General features: G+C 43.3%; 2 protein-coding genes across 2 annotated transcripts; one reads left to right on the top strand and one right to left on the bottom strand.

The window, feature by feature from the left end:
• The first annotated feature begins 640 nt into the window (after positions 1-640).
• On the top strand, positions 641-5,243 carry slc16a13 (solute carrier family 16 member 13). Its single transcript, XM_028429171.1, is given in 7 exon segments — positions 641-788; positions 2,070-2,318; positions 2,395-2,538; positions 2,706-2,962; positions 3,044-3,578; positions 3,916-4,070; positions 4,072-5,243. Coding segments are annotated over 6 exon segments (1,389 nt in total). The 5' UTR covers positions 641-788; positions 2,070-2,071; the 3' UTR covers positions 4,123-5,243.
• Positions 5,244-5,363: 120 nt separating this feature from the next.
• Positions 5,364-17,556, bottom strand: acap1 (ArfGAP with coiled-coil, ankyrin repeat and PH domains 1). The gene is made up of 23 exons (XM_028429148.1): positions 17,167-17,556; positions 14,989-15,046; positions 13,350-13,469; positions 13,185-13,238; positions 13,035-13,093; positions 12,419-12,602; positions 12,150-12,194; positions 11,940-12,035; positions 10,609-10,683; positions 10,105-10,217; positions 9,945-9,996; positions 9,700-9,800; positions 9,432-9,543; positions 9,110-9,336; positions 8,970-9,039; positions 8,778-8,872; positions 8,099-8,292; positions 7,961-8,011; positions 7,709-7,884; positions 7,471-7,580; positions 7,088-7,198; positions 6,926-6,987; positions 5,364-5,970 (listed from the first exon to the last, which is right to left on the bottom strand). Exons 1-23 carry the CDS (start codon positions 17,217-17,219, stop codon positions 5,873-5,875), a joined length of 2,316 nt encoding a protein of 771 aa, XP_028284949.1. The 5' UTR covers positions 17,220-17,556; the 3' UTR covers positions 5,364-5,872.
• Positions 17,557-19,174: the final 1,618 nt, after the last annotated feature.

The following is a 19,174-nucleotide window of genomic DNA, read 5'->3' on the forward strand; positions in this document are numbered from 1 at the left end:
AATATGCAGTGCAAAGCTTCCTTCTTCTCAAATGCAATTTCATTTCTCTGAGACCTCTGCAGGAAAGAGTACAGTAGTAGGCTACAGCTACATGGGACTCAGATCTCTGATGTCTGTGAAGAAAAGTCTATCATCTGTCACCCCATTAATCTTAGTCTTCTTATATATTTTTTTATTATTACAGAATTTTGTTGTGATCTACCACCTTGCTCTATGTTTTAACGTTATTTTCATGTTAGACTGTGCCTGTAAAAAAAATAAAAGCCATTTATGGCTCCACCTGGAGGTCTTTTAGTGGAATTGCAGATCAGTCTTTGTTATTCTGCAGAAATAACCACATTTTAAAATAAGGTCAGCCATATTAAATAAAATTCCCCCCAACGTTTATCTGTTCATTTATTATGGTCTTATCTTAAACACTAACATTATACTACACCTATATTCATAATAATTATTCACAATTTTAAACTTTATTTTATCATTGAAACATAAAGGAGGCGGCGTATTTCTTGTGGTAAAAAAAAAGATATCGATCAACCATGTAAAATTGTAATTTAGTGGTTAAAAAGGAAAGTTTTGAAAATTTGGGGGCCTGAATTTGACGTTGAACGCGTCTCTGTACAAACCGCGCATGCGTAGATTCAGGCTCAGCCGGCGGTTGTTTCCTCTGAGGGCAGCAGCTCACACTGTGACACTGTAGTGCTTTGTGAAAAAATACAGTTTACCACAGTGAACCTGGAGACCACTGTGGACCATGTGCTGCCCTGGACGAAGCTGACACACGGAGGGTGAGTCGTGTCGAGTGTCGAGTGACGAACAGCAGCACTGTGAAGCTTGGTGACCCGTTTAAACGGTGTAAATCGTGAATTAAATGGTTATTTTCCCACATTAAACGATAAAACAACTTTACTTAAGGCGCTGTAGCACAGACCTCGTTGGCACACGGTGGAACTCTGGCTTAGAAACACATAAACATGATGTAAATATACAAAACAAATACGGCGTTCTGTTTCTAATAGACGCGTCAGTGCGCAGGCGCAATGTGGAGATGTGTCAAAGAGGGCACGAGGTGTGTGTATTAATTGTGCAGCCAACACAAACAACAAAGAACATAACAAGACCTATAAACACGATTTAAATCGAATTATAAATAAATCAGAATTTAGATTTTATTGTAACATTATCATGATTACTCAAATGTATTTAGTAATAAGCTATAGTGCTTCTGAACACTGCCACAAACACACTATGTTATTGTTGTTTGTTTGTTGTTTGGCAGAAATTTAGCCTTTCTGCACATTTCCTCTCATCACCCTCTGTTTCTGCTTGCTTTGAAGCTCACCTCCAGGCCTCTGATTTAATGACATCTGTTCTCATTGATGCCTGCTCAGTTCTGTATAGGAGGTTACTTTTAAAACTAACTAAGAGTCAGAATTATTGTAATAATTATGTGACCTGATCCATACAACGTATGTGTCCTTATGCAACAGCAGATAAGCTGTTTTCTGTGTCAAATGAGGAACTTTGTGTGCTGCTGACTGTGCAGTCATGTGTCATGTGATCGGCTTATCGCTGTGTGGCTGATCATTTATTTTTACTCTGAAAAATGAGAAATAATGTTCTCAGCACTTCAGTTATTGTATTGGTAAAGGAACTCTAAGATACAGTATGTGTTTTTAACCATTTTTTTTTCAAAATATAAGCTTGCTTTAAGAAGTTATTTAGAACAATTAGTGTCATGGTGGATGTCACAGAATACAATTTCCTGATTTTTTCTGTTCTCTTTCAGTAAATTTTTGATCATTGCCCATTCATAGACACTGCCACCTTTCACCTATATCTTGCTGTCAAATTAACTCATACTTGTAAAGCAGCTGAGTCACACATACGGCACGACCTGGGAATTTATTGTCCTGGAGAAAGTTAATCATTATTGGCTTCTGACAGCCACAGAGAGGATCTGAAACTTTTTTTTTTCACTGTTGCATTTTCACTTCGTGTTCTCTTCCTTGCTCTGCGTTTGTCTCCCTCTCCTCCTGTATTTTTATTTGATTTTGTTGCGCTCTCAGATATGACCAACCTTAAGGCCAAGTCAGAAAGCCGGGATGATGATGATGATGATGATGATGAGGCTGAGGGTCCAGATGGAGGCTGGGGCTGGGTCCTGGTTGTCGCCCTGTTTATCAGCACGAGCCTTGTGTTCGGCTTGATGCGCAGCCTGGGGATCTTCTTTGTGGAGTTTGTCCAGTATTTTCAGGAGAGTGCTCAGGCCATCTCATGGATCTCATCAACTGGTCTGGCAGCACAGCAGTTCTTCAGTAAGCCACATCTTCACAGTAAAAATGTGATGTTTAGAATGATGTCTAAACATGTGTGTGTGTGTGTGTTCTGCAGGTCCACTGGGTGCTGCTTTGTGTAATGCCTTTAATGCCAGGGTTGTGGTGATGATGGGGGGCTTTCTCGCCGGACTTGGCCTCATACTTGCTTCTCAGGCCACCTGTCTTGTTCACCTCTATCTCACTATGGGTGTAATTTCAGGTAGGCAATGACTGGGAGAGTCCAGTTCCTCAACATCAGTGTCAGTGATTCATTGTTGTTTCATTCCTAAGTTATAGTATATATAGTATATATATATTTAATTAGGTGGAAGTAAAAATGTAATTAGTCAAGTAGTCAATTTGTTCTTCCAATCTTCCATCCTCCAGGGTTGGGCTGGGGGCTGGTCTTCACTCCCATGGTAGCCACAGTCATGGCTAACTTTACCCGCCGGCGTACCCTGGCTTTGGGACTGGGCTTCTCCAGCATTGGTCTCTCTTCCTTTGCTTTCAACCCACTCTTTCAGTTGTTGGTGGAGATGTACGCCTGGCGGGGCGCCCTTCTGATCCTCGGGGGCCTCAGCCTTAACATTGTGCCATGCGGGGCTCTCATCCGCCCACAGCAGCGCGTCAAACCTCCAGCACAGGTAGACAGAATAGAGTAGTGAGAAGAAAGAAGAAGAAATGGAATGATGTGAGGATAACAGCTTGTATTTTTCTCCCAACAGGTGGATTCAGAGAGTAAATCGTCATCATGTGGTGATGTGCTGCGGCGAGTTTCTTCCTACCTGGAGCTGTCTCTGCTCTTTGAGAGGCCTTACATCACCTATACTCTTGCCGTCACCCTTTTTAATGTCGGCTACTTTGTGCCATACTTCCACCTGGTGGCCCACAGCCGCCAAGCTGGCTTCTCTGAGTACCAAGCTGCTTTTGTCATGTCAGCTGCCGGCGCTGCGGACATTCTGGGCCGCGTGGTCTCCGGCTGGTTCTCTGGCCTGGGCCACTTTCGTCTGATTCATTTGCTGAGCCTGTGGACAGGCCTGGCTGGGCTGTTCATCATGCTGCTGCCTGTCAGCTCCCTGTCTGGCTCCTACACCGCACTGATGGCGATCAGCCTCCTCTATGGTTTCTGCTCCGGCGCTTTGACTTCACTGGTGTTTGCAGTGGTGCCAATGATTGTGGGTGTGGAGCGCATGATGGGCGGCCTCGGGCTTCTGCAGCTTATTGAGAGCGGCGCAGGACTACTGGGGACGCCACTGTCAGGTAGGAGTGTATTCAACATTACACCTGTAGCATCAGAGGAATCTTTAACTCATGGTTTCAGTTTCTTGCTAATGAGATGTGTCAATGTGTAGGCCATGTGACCATGTGTCACATATCTGAAGTGACCTAAATCAGTCAATGAACACAAGTTAGCACAATGAAGACTAGTCAAACATTAGCAAAGTAATGCGGGTCACACATGTGTTCACACACTCCATATGTGAGCAAGCATTCCGGACATTTCATATCGTCCTGCACTGTTGTATAGAGCATGTTTATTTCTGCTAATAAGTCCCGTGATGTAATGCGAATATTTTCTCCTTTAACCTGTCGTCAGGGCTGCTCAAGGATATCACAGGCAGCTACCTCGCCTCCTTCATGGTAGCGGGCTCTTTTGTCATTCTCGGCACTTTGACCATGACCACTCTGCCTCATTACTTTTCCTGCACTGATCCACCGCATCCGCAAAGACGTTCCCTCCATGACAAAGATAAAGGGTTTACATCCAGAGCTAGAGCAGATGAATCACAAAACTGCAGAATGATCTGACACATGGAATAAGGCAATGCTCACTTTTCTGAAGACCCTGCACATATCAGTACCTCAGAGACTCAGCCGTAACTACTCACCCTGTTACAATATGGTAACCTCCGTCTGATGTTGGAGCCAGGACGGTCTGCCTTAAACTAACTGAAGTATTTTATTCATATAAATGTGGTTGCTTTACACGTGGAGTGAGATAGAAATTGCTCGACAAAGACAGTAACAAGCAGGAAAATGTTGTTTCTTGGCTGTTTAAATGTAAACCTGTTGCTGTAAGTCTGATCAGCATTTTATAAATTTGCATTTAAATGATTTGAATTTAGTATGTGGCACAAATTAGACAATTAGCACTGCAGATGGTGTGAACCATCCATAAAGCACATGTATTAGTATGTTTATTGCAATGCACAGAGGTCCAGCAAACAAACATTGATGGATAAGTTGAACTAAAAAGTAACTAAATGTTGATGTCAGCATTTCAGTTGATACGTTGCTTCATATGTCAGGCAGAACATTAAATATCTGCAAACCAAATTACACATATTAAATGAAAGGGTATTTTAGGGTTATTATGCTTTACTAGTACCAGAAGATTGGAAGTATACTTGTGATTTTAGTGTTCAAAAGTCCTCGAAATTGAGCTTTTTTCACTGTTAATTCTGAAAAAATGTTATTTTTTATTTAATATTGAAGTCAGTAATATGATAATTTTTGTTTTTTTAAGTGTCCCTAGTTTACTTGTACTTTTCAGAGGCCTGCTTATGACGACTCTATAATATAGATATGCACACAGTGCTGCTCGCTGCAACTCAGGAATTTCTTTTTCTACACAAAGCACAAGACTTGTGTTTTCTCAAGTGCATTTTCAGTTTGTTTCTGCACTTTGTACTTTGGTAAACCATAAGCCAGACTGACTCTGTAAACAATGAGTGTGTTTGGCTTTAAGAGCAGCTGGAAGAACACGTCAGGGTCACCGTGACCTGCTGGTTCTTGGCACGCCATCAGCCACACTTTACTGATCTTAATCATATGTGTACAGCCAGCCTGCCACACAAACCACCTCACAAAATACTTACAATTTGATTTTTTGTATTCAAAGTTGATTAAAAGTGATTGTTTTAAGCTTGTTCTTTTATTTCAGTCCTCACCATATCGGACATGTATTCACAGAACGTTGGCGCCCCCTGCTGGCAGTTTGAAAGCTACTTTTATGCCTCGTTCCAAACGTACAACACTTCAATGTAAGTTTGCATTGTGGTTTATTTGAAGTACCTCACATAGTTATAAAATAGACACCAACATATGCCAAATACAAAAGAACATTGCAATTTATGTCAAATAAAAAAAGAAAATAACATTTCTATTCATGCATCAATTCAGTAGAAAAGGGTAAAACAGCTCATTTCAGTTAAAAAGTAACAGATTTACTGGTTTTAATTAGGAAAATCTTGGCAGCTGGATGATGTTACCCTCTGCTAGACATAAAGACACCTCACGCTGCTCTCATAAAGCTGTTCCAGTGTTTCCACTTGGACACAATTGTTCAGTTCTGACGTATTCAGACAAAGAATTCACTGTTTGTAGCGCTCATCCGCCCTCTGAAGTCAGCACCAGCTGAGCTGTGACTGAACACTGTGGCAGGTAGCCAGAGAGGTGTGTGTGTGTGAGAGAGAGAATGTTTTCTGGATGTGTTTTAAGAGTAAAAGTTGGTGTGAATAGTGGTGTTGTACAGTGGGGCTGAGGAGGTGAAGTTAAGTTTTAGGGTCTGCACTGCGGCGTTTGAGCTTCTCTGGGTTGTTTGAGGCCATTTGTGAAAAGTCTCTGAAAATGTCCTGGTAGGTTTCATCACCTGGAAAAGACCAGAGAGAAAGACATGAGTCTGAAAGCTGCGATATCCATCCTCACATGCCCCGCTACTCTCTAAACACATGCTTTATTTCAATGGGAACGGAGCTGTCATCGAAAGCTACGGTCAAGTTTGAATCTCCACCGACTACTTCCTGAACAGAGCTGTAGCCCCTAAAGCAAGACAGGCATGCGTAAACACACATAATGGCATGCACATGCACATTACCTCTTAGTTCGCTGTAGGTGGCACACTGCACAAGCAGTAGAGGCCAGCCGGACTTCTCAGCGGGCAGAAGACAAAGGCACACAACAAGAGACAGACAACGATAAAGCACAGCACGTCAAATACTGACCAGCAGACAAACACATTTCCATTCCTTCGTGATGGATGCAACTCTTAAGATCACGAGAAAAAGGACTTTGCCGCTTGAAAAGAACCCCCCCGATGTTGACCCGAAGCTCAAGGGCTACAGCACACAGCTCTGACTGACAACATGATAAATAAAAACAGCTCGAAATGAGTCACTATTCACAGAACAGTGGGAGAGAATTGTCCTTGAGAACCAAACTCAAGGTTGAATTTAGCTTTAGATCGAGATAAAAACTGATCAAGTTTGATGTGCTGGATAGAAAAATATCCAAAATACACAGACAATAGGCCTGGTAGAGGTCTATTATATGCTTAAAGCTCAACAGTGACCCCCCTACTAGCTCTCTGGGCCTGGATGTTTTGTGGGTTTCAAAGTGCAGGATGATTCAAAGTGCCTCTAAACTTGCCGTACTCTCCGCTCTATAGCTTACAAGAATCAGGACAATGGATCCTAATCATTCAGCGCCCCCCAAGGCCCAGCCACTTATATGGTTCTTTATAGCCTGTAAACTCTTCCTAGTGTGGGCTAACCCGCCTCCTCCTGTCCCACCCACCACCCCTCCTGATCCCTGTCCCCCTGAATGACCTGATTGGCCAAACGCTCCGTCCATCTCCCGCATCTCTTTGTTCATTTTGGCAATCCGCAACCTGAAAGACAAAAAAAAAAAGTTAGAACAATTCAGTCAGTTTCTTTTGAGTTATCACACTGCCGTTTCTGTAGGGGCTGCACATCGATTCAAACACTTACAAAGTGACAATGTCGGCGTTTGCGTTGTCCACAGCAATGGTTATGGGGTCCTTCTGGTTCTTGTCTCTGGCGTTGTAGTCAGCTCCTCGCTTCAAGAAGAGACACACCAACCTGGCAAAGGAAGCAAACTCCACAGTAAGACATTTCTCACCCGTTTCACAAAGCTAGGCACTTTTACCTGGAAAGGAAGTTGGGTTCCGATTTAGTTTCTCAGGCAACATATCAGGAGTTTACTGTAGTTTCTCTTCTCTTTTATAGCTCTAGGTCTTTGTTTCTTTAACATCCATTCAAGTATTAGACTTGTATTTATCCTGAACCAGCCACTTTCCATTGTTGTGTGTTTATTTTTTGTTGGTGTATGATTGTGTGAGAGCGTGTTTTACCCTGTGTGACCCAGGATGGTGGCGTGGTGCAGCGGTCCTCTGCCGTTGCTATCCACCTGGTTGACGCTGGCGCCATTCTGCAGCAGGAACTCGCAGGCTGCCAGGGCATTCTGGGTGAAAACAATTGTCTTTAACTAGGTGACTAAAATGGTTCATTCAAACTTTCACCATAATCACCAGGCGGCTTGGATCAACATATGAAATGTAACGGTAGTGTGGAAGTGAATTCTCTCCTCACCACTGAGACGGCTTGTATCAGCGGCGTGCTCGATTCCTCGGACGTGTTGACCCAGTTGACGTCTGCTCCGTGAGCCAAAGCGTCGGCCATGACAGGGAAGTTCTGCAGGGCTGCCGAGCGGTACAGCAGCGCCCCCGGGTGGAGACCGCTAAGATCCTCCTCTTCCTCTTCCAAGTCTGAGAGGAGCAGGGGGTTATTTGAACAAGTTTGACATATTTATGTGAAACACTTTGTTGTTTTTTTTAATCTAACCTCTGTGGAAACCTGAGTTGTTCTTCTGGACGAGGTCACTGGGGCTCAGCCCTGAGGACATACAGTGTGTCATGATCACCACAACACAAACACAGGTTCAACATGTACAGGTTCTAATTTGGCATCGTCAGGGTGTACCTGTGGAACGAGGCAAAGTGGCTCTGTTGGGTTTGGGTAATAGAGCTGGGCGCTGTATGGTCCGATCCTGTATGGTCGCTCTGGTTCTCCTGCCGCTGGACCGCCTCAGTGGGGTTTTTCTGCCGGTCTCGGGCAGCTTGTGGATGAACTTCTTTTCGACATATTTTGAACGAATCCACGACTCCTTGTCTCCCCTGACAGAGCAGAGAAATAAAGTATAAACAAGAATAGTACCAGTAACAAAAACCTTTGGCTTCACAACTTGTGCAGCAGCTGTCAGACAGGGACACATGAAACCAGCAAGTCCAGCTATGGCTTGTTTTATACGTTAGTAATAAAGACCAATGCTGTGGCGTAAGTTCAGACAAGACGAGGCTGAAAAGCTCACATGACATGAAGCACGCGCTTTTTCCGGAGTACGCTTCAGCGGTCTGTTATCATGTACCTGTTAGCACTTCCTGTCTGCTGTGACACAGCACAGGGGAGAGAAGAGGAAGCTGTCGGCTGTGCACAGACCGACCTCTTTATCAATCCTTTAACACATCAGCCTTTTTTGTGAAGTCAATGCAAACTGCGCATGCATGTAATGTCATCAATTAGACAGCAGGTGGACATAAAACGTGTTCCTTCATTCTTTAGACTGCAAAAGTCCACAGTGGCTCATTATTGAGTGTCGTACCTGGGACTGGAGGGGTGGGGCTTCTTGATGGTGATCTCATCGATCCGAGCCTCGTAGATCCTGTTGATTACTGTGTTTCCTAACTCACACATGAGCTGAAGCAAGGGAACAAATAGAAGCATATTTCATAATGCACTGTGCAGTCATAATCCTCACTTTGGTTTAATGAGGTTTTTGTAGCTGCTGAGTTACCTTAATGAGCTCAGGCTCCCAGGAGTCCAGGGTGAGGGAGCGCACTTTGGAGAAATGGACCCCCAGGCTCCTGTTAGAGCAGAGAACTATTAAAGCACACATTTCACATCAGGTGTGTGTATCTGTGTGTGTGTTTGTACCTGTGTATTCCTGAGCAGACGATACAAAGAGTGATGCCCAGGTTAATGGAGGCCCAGTCAGGACCGGGCTCCCCGCAGTCGCAGCATTGTTTGTTTCCTGGGATTGCCTGAACCTCTTCCAGCGCCTTGCGTCCCTCATTCTCCTGATCCGCGCCTCCTCCTCCTCCTCCTCCACCTCCTCCTCCTCCGGCCAAAAGGCCTGCTGACATGGAGCTGCAGCGCTGTCTCTGGTAAAACACACACACACAGGAATGAAGAATGGAAAATGCACAAACGGAAGATAACAGGTGTGTTGATTCTGTGCACGTCTGTTTATTCTCACTGGGCTGTGTGTGTCTTCTCTCCGCTCCTGAAAGGCCGAGGCGATGCTGTTTTGAACGGCGCCGATCCACGCTTGCTGCAGTCTCTCTGAGTCTGCCTGCAACAAACAGCACCTACACACACACACACACATTGTTACCAACCAGTTCCCACGAGAAACACAAATTCTCACAAGACACGTTAATTCACACATTTTAACTTCCATTTTGCCGCCATAGAACACACAGACACACACACGCATGAAGGCATGAAGTCGTTCTTGCACTCACTTTGATGGGGAAACCACTTCAAAGCAGAACCGTCTCTCGTTTTCAGCGCTGGTCTTGACTGTACAAAGACGCAAGTCCTCCACCACAACTGTGGGCTGGTCCTGAAAGAGCGGCGGACAGGAAACACATGCAGGTCAGACGTCGCGGTGCACTTTTTGCATACGTGCATGTTTGTGCTTTTGTGCTTTTGCATAGAACTCATTGTTTGAAGTGTACGAGAGAGATTTATTTAAAAAAAAAAATACCTTGAATTTCTTCTGATACACCAGCTGATTCTTCTGAATTGAAAACCAGCGCCTGAGGCAGGGAAAGAACACGAAAGACCAGAACCTCATAAATTAAAGGTCATATAAAAGTTTAGATTCAGTTTAGTGCAGCTATTCTGTGTAGAGGATTGGACAGTACCTGCTCCAGGTCTTGAAGGCATTGCTGGCTCTCTTATAGAGGTAGCCCTCCATGGCGATCCCATTAGCTGCGTCAGCATTAAAATCCATGATGGAGTCATCATAGGACACGTCCTTCAAATATCAGAGACATACAGTCACTTTGTGTCACTGTGTAAGGGTGTCAATCAATTACTTTTGTTAGTTGGCTCACATATTACCCATAATGCCATCCATCTGCTGACATGCAATTTATGGTGTGTTCCCTCCCTCTACAATTCACAATCTGACTTCAAAATCCAAGATGGCTGCTTGCATGCAAACAGCAGTATGCATTGCTTTTGTCAATGTGCATCACATTCAGAGATTCATATGCACTGTGTGTGTTGTTATTAGCAGCAAGTATTGCCAACAACAGCTAAACTGGGCTTCCTAAAGGCGTCCATCTTGTTTTTTTTCAGCTCTTCTTTTAGCACATACTACATGGGAACACCTGTGTAAATTGGTTTAACCCTTTAGAAATCACCTTTTTCTTGATTGCCGCGTGTCTTTGCTCCATGTCCCTCTTCTCCCTGGCAGCGTTGAGGACAAACATTGTGTGCTGTAAAACCAAAAAGAGACATTATTCCTTGATTCTACTCTTTTTTTGTCTTTTAAAAAGTACTAAAACAGGTTGGTTATCGCTCCTGCAGACTAGAAACAGGAACCACAATATGTTGAACTTCTTTAATTAACATAAGAACAACGTGGTTGGTGTGTGTAGAGGTTTGTTGTTTCTCGGTCTCATCTCCTTCCTATCATTAAGGGGCCAGTTTATTTCCTGTTTTAAAATCACTTTTATTTCACAATAACACTCTGCTGTGATACTGCTAATGCTCAAGGATGACAGCGCAAAAAAAAAATACAAAATTTTCCAGTGTCCCTTGTCAAAGCACAGGAACTCACACACACATACGCGGACATGTGAAACATTTCCTGTTGTTGCTCACTTTTTCCTGTCACGATGAAAGTCTGATGTCAGCTTGTGACTCCTCAGGCTCAGCGCAGAGAGATGGCAAGAGGTTGTTTTTAATTTTTGGATGCATTCTTGGCCTTAGCCTTATTGCTAAAGATACCACGTGGCTTCCTTTTTGTTTATCGTAAGCCAATAAACAAACAAACATTTTGACACTATTTCCTGCCTCATGAAGGCAAAGCTTTAGCACAGTGGGACAGATAATCACCCCCGTTTCTCCCACTGCACTGTTTGATCTGCAACATGTTATCAAAAAAAAACTTCACAAGATTCTCAGTTTAGAGAAAAAATAGTTTCCAGAAATGTGGAATATAAAACCAGGAGTGAAATCCTACTACTGCATCACTTCTAAATAGCTAAAAAAAAATTGATAATGGGTGCATTGTGTGCACATGGCTTTTGGATAAGCTAAGCTAATGTCAATACAATAGCATCTCTGTATAGCACCACATGAAAAAGTACATAAACATGACAATAATGTCAAAAAACGCTAACATCCAAGCGCTAATGACAATTTTTGTGAATTAAATATGTGGCTAAAAAAGATTTAATTAGCCTAGCTTAGCATAAAAGACTCAAAATGCCTGTATAGCCTATATCCAAATTTTTCCTCTACTTTCTGCTCTTCCCATCGGGGGTCACCACCATGAATCATCATCATGTTTCCACCTAACTCTATCCTCAGCTTTGTTCTTGATCTCTCACCTGGCAGCTCCATGTCCAACATCCTTCTACCAATATAACCACTATTCAATCTCAGAGATGGTTTGGACATGTGCAGAGGAGGGATAGAGCAAATTAGCCCACCAAAAAAAAGGAGTGAAAATAAAAAGAATAGTTACCTCTTCATTCAATTTTTTTCGATATTCGTCCAGTTCTGACAGAGACTGGTGGCCTTGTTGGAAGAACTGGGCTTGGGCCTCCATTAGGGATAACATCTGACAAGAAGCAAACAACAGACGTCCCAAATAAATCCAGTTAAAAACAGCATCCAGTGCAGTACAGACACATGTATGGATTTCAACAAACGAAACAATGCACTTTCAACTCACTGCCATCAGAATGTCGGTCTTCTTCTTGGCCTCGATGACATTAATCTGAAACAAAAGGAAGCAGTGGTTACATTTTCCATGACCAGTGGACTCACTGGCCACTTCAGCTCCAACCACAACCACAGGCCTGGACAGAAGCCCAAAGGCAGGCCGCCTATCATTCACAGCATAATCAGATTAGGCATATTTTATCCAGGTCTGATTGTAGGCAGTAGTGAAGTCAGGCTGCATGACTTTGTTTTTCTGCACATACTGTGTAACGCACTCACCTCCAGAACGTAGTCCAAGGCCTCAGACCGAAAGGCTTTGCGTGCATTGAGCAGAGCGTTACTCGCCTCCTCCACCTCGTGCTGCTTCCCCCGTGGCGCCTGAGCGTTCCTGGCCAGCGCCCCCTCCAAGGTTTCACTGCCACGTTCAAACTCTTTCCGCACATCCTTAAACCGACGAATATCTCTGGAGAAAGGGGAAGTGAAGCAAAAAGTGGTTTGAACCTGTGATTATAGGTCCCTGTTCCAAGCATCCCGTTGCATCCGCTGAGCCAGAGCATGATGCGTTTCCACTGTTTTGACCGTTTTTTTGTGTGGATGACGAGAATGATCCAGCGAGTTTGGATGGTATAATCACATTCATAATGTGTGATTAGATTCAAATCCAGCTAACGACTGCTGTCACATCACTATCATTCATCCTCTCTTATCTAATCTGCCTTGTTATTCCATCTAAGCAGGCTGCAAGACAAAGTATGAGGAGATGGATCATAAGCTAACAGCTGGCAGGCATTCAGAGAAGTGAGTCAGCCTGAAGGATAATGTGTAAATTACCATGTTGCTGGTGGGAGAGAGGCACCAAAACCAAAAGGTTTCAATCCAAAAAAAACTCACTCACTCTTTCACAAAGGTCTGCAGCTTAGTCTTGACTGACTTCTGTGTGGTCTCCATCACTTCCTGAAAGGAGAAATCTGTCAGTGTAAGCAAATGTGCCGCACAAAAAGCGAGCTGCAGTGACGTTTGACCCCCATAAGAGCGTCAGACTCACCCCCTGTGCATCCATGATGATCGATAGTCTTTTGGAAAATTTATCCAGGCAGTCCTGCAAGCACAGTGCATCTGTCTGAGTACACATTTACACACTTCCTTTGTGTAAATGTGACATTATCCGAGAGTAAAAACACAACACATGTATAACTTTGCGTCCTCTCACCTCCATCATCTTGTCCCCGGAGCAGTGGTGTCCCAGCTCCCGCAGGCCGCTGACGAAGCTCTTGCTGGTCTGGCAGTAGACTCTGCCTGCCTCCAGCATGGCCTGGCATTGTTTCACAAGCTGTGTGCAAAACGCAACACAGTGTGTAAACATTTCACTTCAAATGATGACAGTAATTACACAGAACACAAACTTATTTCAAGCGTTACATCAGACTATTCTTAGCTACCTGTTGTGATCAATAATATGAATAGAATAAGTGAGCCAGATCTGTAGAAATGCTGTAAAACAATGTGCTCAAAGATGCTATAAAGCTAATTATTGCAGAATCTTTTGAGGATTTGTCTCCAGTTTCACATGGCACGGTCATTTTCAAATCAGATAAATTACAAAACCTAATTAAAAACACAACAAGCAAACTAAACTAGGTCAAATTCAAGTTAACCACACAGCTCGCAGGAAACATTAAGACTCGTACATGTGTGCCTCCACTTCCTGTGCAGGATTGAGTCAGTTTTATATTAGCATTAAGTAGCAGCTGCCACCTGTAACACAGTGATTTGTCAGCACAGTGTTCCTGAGCGGACTAGCACTAGCATGTGGCACATGGTGTGACCGATGGCTGATCAGCATTCAGCTGCTTTAGTTTCAGGGTCCGGATGTCGCGCTCGGCAGATGCATCAGTTATGCTCTAGCCCTGACCCCCACAACTGCATCATGGGAAATATGATATGTCAACCCTTCTGGTAGGTTTATGGAGCTCATTGATTATTTTCTGTGGCAACACAACAGCTCTAAAAAAAAGGCAGTGGTTAAATAAGTATAATCAACTAAAATATGGTTAAGCACTGTCGCCATAGCAACGTTACTTCTTCTATGGCCTTAAAAAAGGCAGGAACTTACAGCATGTTGACGTCTTTCTGAGATAATACTCTTCCTGCCTGAGCAGAACCTGATCCAAATAAGTCACTTTTTTATCAGTTTGTTGATCAGACATGTTCAAACACGACAGTGTTTCAAACCAAAACAGAACGCTTCCTTTTTGGTAATATCTTGGGGAAAAATCCATCTCTCTCTGTGACAGTAAGGTTTAAGTTCGGTAACAGCACTATGCCTGGGAACGTGTTTGCTTAAGGGCGCCCACACAGAGGTTTTTTTTTAAACCCAGTCAATCCAGTTTTCTGATGCTTAGCAGGCGACATGAACCAAGATGTTTTTTGATACACTGCTTAAGGTGCAGACACGCTCTGCAGAGTCATAATCTTCACACTTTAGCTCGTTCAGTATCGTCAGGGAACAGAAACGCAGCATGTGACTGTCACATCAATAAACATGAAACTCCCAACGTGCATGAAGACAATCGCACAATGAGGAATATGGGTTATATCACAGCCGAGCAGAACAAAAGTGTAGTTCTCTCCTGGACAATATGATGGGGAAGCAGCACCTGCAGCTACTTCCTGCTGTCCGTCAGGTGAAATACACCTCGACCGCAGACGCCCACTTCTCACTCCTCTTACCATCAGAAGAAGGTGCACATGTGTGTGTGTGTTTGTGTGTTTGTTGGTGCAGTGAAGGAAACATTTTAAAAGTGGAGCAGTGACTCATCATGGAACTATACATCATCAGGTGTCTTTACCTTGTCTAGTCGTGTCTCTAGCTCACTCACATGGCTTTGGACTTCTTCAATCTCAGCTCTGAAACAAACACATGCACACATGAAGAACAATATTAAACAGTATAGAAACCTTGTTGGTGTAAAGGAGGCTTTTATTGTGAAAGGTTCTGTTTGTTAATCACTTAATAGAGATAGAATCTCTGTTTAATCGAGCTTAATTTGAATTTAACACAACCCCTCCCGACACCTTTTAACATGTAGTCATTCCTGCCACTTGTGACCTGTGTACCAGTTTTTGTGGGTATCTGTAACCCTAAAACAACTTCCTGTTTCATGGTTGGAACAGTTAAAAAGTCACTGAGAGCAAAGGCCTTAAGACTGAGGTGGCACGCAGTGTTTTTGTCAGTATACACTGTATGAGAGATGCATGGCATTGGATTTTTCCAAGGAAGGAGTTGAAGGAATGCTAATGCTGAGCTACCAGAAGCAGGCAGCGACAATGCTAGCAGCTTCTGACACTTCTGCCAACATGTCCATTTAATTTGCCGATGAACAACATTGACTTTTAGGCTCAATATCTGCAGACACCGATGATTTATAATATTGTGCATCTCTGAAAAGAGGGTCCTCACGCTGTATAATGGGCGCTTTATGCCTAAAATATATGACACATCCACCCTAAAAACACTCACAAAATGTCAAAAATGACACTTTTTATATGCTTATTTTTAAGGTTTAACATACGAGTGGTTTTCAAATGTTCAGACGACAAACAAAAACCCTTTTTGTTGTTTTATTGCTCAGTGAAGTTTCAGCATTTGAATTGAATTACTCCACATTTTTCAAGGCTGCCGCTATTTCTGTCCTCAGGCGTCTTCGCTGTAATTTAGCCGTGCTGTCTTCAGTATTTTTAGAAACACTGTGACCTTCAGCAGAATTTAAAATCACCCAGCGTCTCAAACAAAAGCCCTTCATAAGTCTTGTGCGTGGTTGTTTTTTTTTTTTTTGGCGTGACAGTCAGTATCTCTCTTTCTGCTTGCTCTGCTGTCTCCTCTCACACCAACAGCTCGAACCATGTGGTTTCCGCTGCCTTCCACCAACAGTACAGAGAGACAGAGAGGAAGACAGAGTGCAGAGAGGAGAGAGAGCGAGAGAGCGAAAGGAAGGCCTGGACAGACAGTAAGTGTTTGTGTTTGTTAGTGCAGGGGAGGTTTGAATCAAAGTCTGAGGTCATGTCCTCTTGAAATACGACCAAATAACAGACCAGCTAAGGAGAGAAAAGAACAAACAGAGGAGGAGGATTGTAAAAAAAAAAAAAAAACAGGCACATCCTTTTCACGTCTGAGAGAGCACATGAAGACTGAGCTAAAGCAGAGTTTCCGCCGTGGTGGTTCCACAGAACACACACTTCCTGTCTCCTGTTGATCACCTCAGCACATCTCGACTCACTTCCTGCTGCCCTCCCACCTCCTGTTGCTTGGTTACCTAGCAACAGGAGGTACCACATTTAAGTGGCTGTCAAGATAGGTTTGTCTTTGACTTTTCCCCCCCAATTTGATTGACATGCCTCCTCCTCCTCCTCCTCCTCTCTCCTTCCTCCTCTGTGTCCTGACATGAGACCTCACCACAGCTCAGACTTTCCACCACTGAGCAGGCCTCATAATTTCAACACAGAGTAGGAGCAAGAGAGAGCGAGAGAGAGACAGAGAGGGGGGGACTGAGGATTGAAATATGCCAAATCAGCTGCAAGAGAGGGAGCCACAGCCTCTGCAGGCAGGAGGCCAGGACCGATGAAGGCACACCCAAACTCTGCCAAGCTCTGTGTTGTGCAAAACCAACGTAGTGACACTTCCCTTTCGATTGCACCAGATGCTGATGTTGAAAGGAAATTAACTGTAGTGTCTGCAGAAGGGGCATAATGACAGCGTGGTTCACAGCAGCTCTAATGAATGAGATTTGAATGGACAAAGGAAGGGCGTCAGGCTGAAGTTAGGCCAGCTTAATGACAAGTTTCAAACCTGTTGTGGATGATGAAGCAGCTCAGAGTCTCAGTGACAGGACAAGGCTTGACATGTATTGGAAAATGAACACTGTTGGAGCCACACTGGCTCCACATGAACAGGAAGCTCTGCTCCCTCTTTTTGCCCATTGGCTACATCCATTATCCCTTGTCATTTTACGCACAGGTGAGTCTCTTACCTGAAGCGCGGAGAGTCCTTCAAACACTCCTCGAAGTCCAGCTTCACGGTCATCTCTGCGTCTCTGGATTTCTTTCTTTCTGTGTAACGTGTGAAACAAACCAAACGTCCTCGGCACGTTTAACGCTGCACACCGGCAGCCCGGCAGCGCATTCTTCTGCGTGTAACTTGTTTTCCTCCTGGTGTTGATTCAAGTTGTCAGCGCGTATGAATGAACAAATTAAAAAAAAAAAAAAAAACAGGTGAGATTCTCCAGAAAGCCGCGCGCAAAGTTTACTCTGGAATACAATATCCTCATGGATCGATACGGATCGATATTCCACAAACGGGTGAATCAGCCTGCGCCGTGATGCCGAGCGGAGCACACACACTCTCTGCTTCTGTCTCTCTGTGTCTCACACACACACACGAGGAGCCCCCCCCCCCCTCCTCCTCCCTCCCATCTCACCATTTCCGGGTTTCTGACTCAGAGCAAATTGTGGTTTTAAAGTAGGAAACTGTAGAAAATGAGAGGTTAGACTGCAAAGAGGAGGCCTGAGATGCATCACATGAAAACACAGCCTCTGATATTTGCTTTTATTACTGCTAACACACACACACAGAAAGCTGAATATGTGCGAATATTTCTACCAATGTTGCTGTTTAGTGTGTTCCACTCTGCAGTTTTTCCACACGCAGTGAGAGGCTGGGTGTGTATTCTAGTCTGGCAACCTTCGTCTGATGAGGTGTTAAAAAAAAAAAAAAAAAACTCCCTTAAAGAAAGAAAAGAGTGAATCTATTTATAAGGAAGCCATGTCTGTCAAGAAGCAACGAAAGTGTTACTAAATCTAAATTAAAGACAGTGTGTTGTGTATATAAAAAACATATGAAATAATAATTTAACAAATATTATAATTAAAAAAAATACAGAATAATTAAAAACACAGGCTTTTTTGGAAACATTTGCAAAAAGAAAATCAAATAATTTGCAACAAACAACAAAACAAACAAACAAACAAACAAACGAACAAAAGACTTGAAAATATCAACTTGTTGAAACATGTCGTTAACTTGGCACTAATAGTTCTCCATATGTTACACCTTCGAAGAAGACAAAACAACCAATACCTGAGTGTTGGGCAACATTAAACTAGCTCTCTGTACTTTGTTGTCATCACCACAAACTGTCTGCTGAGCAGGGCCGTGTAATTACAGCAGCTCAAGTGTGTCTGTATTCATGATCCTGAATAAACACACACACACACACACACTCACTCTATCTATCTATCTATCTATCTATCTATCTATCTATCTATCTATCTATCTATCTATCTATCTATCTATCTATCTATCTATCTATCTATCTATCTATCTATCTGTGGCTCCCCCTGCTGTTCAGAATCAGCTATGCAGACTAGTTAATTAAAAATGCTGTTTGACTTTTTTTTTTAACTTTGTTTAAATTGCACATGAGCTTTTTTGTGTGTAACAGGTAACAGGTAATCACTGTTTAGTGGTGTAATCACTGTTTAGTGGTGCATTCACTGACCAGCTCTGTGTGACTGTGAGTGAAAATCTCACACATATCTCAGACGTCAGTGAAAGGGCGTAGTTAGGTCTGTTGTTGCTAAGATGTCTCATCAAAATAAATAATTCAGGCCTTGCCTCGCAACACAAAACATTTTATGACAGCATATATTTAAAACTGTGGTAAGAAAAAAAAACAACAGCTTTAGAAAAACAGAAAACTGAACTAAATTATTTCTTCAAAGTTCAATAACACACATTTTACCATTTATTTCTTTTCCCTCGCTGCTTTTAAAAATAACCAGCCTGTCTACGTTAGAGTGCGCGCAGGAGGGAGCGTCAGAAGTGCACTGCCGCGCCAATAAAACGGATGTTGTGTGCGTAAAATGCGCACAGAGACAGCGCAGCGCAAATGAGGGACGCTTGTCGCACGAAGTAAAACTTGGCTACTCGACAGGTTCTTGTTTGTCTTTGACAGGAGATCCCCCAAGCATCTGTCCAAG

This window comes from Parambassis ranga, chromosome 18 (assembly GCF_900634625.1).
Source record: "Parambassis ranga chromosome 18, fParRan2.1, whole genome shotgun sequence".
In the NCBI taxonomy this organism is placed as follows: Eukaryota; Metazoa; Chordata; class Actinopteri; family Ambassidae; genus Parambassis; species Parambassis ranga.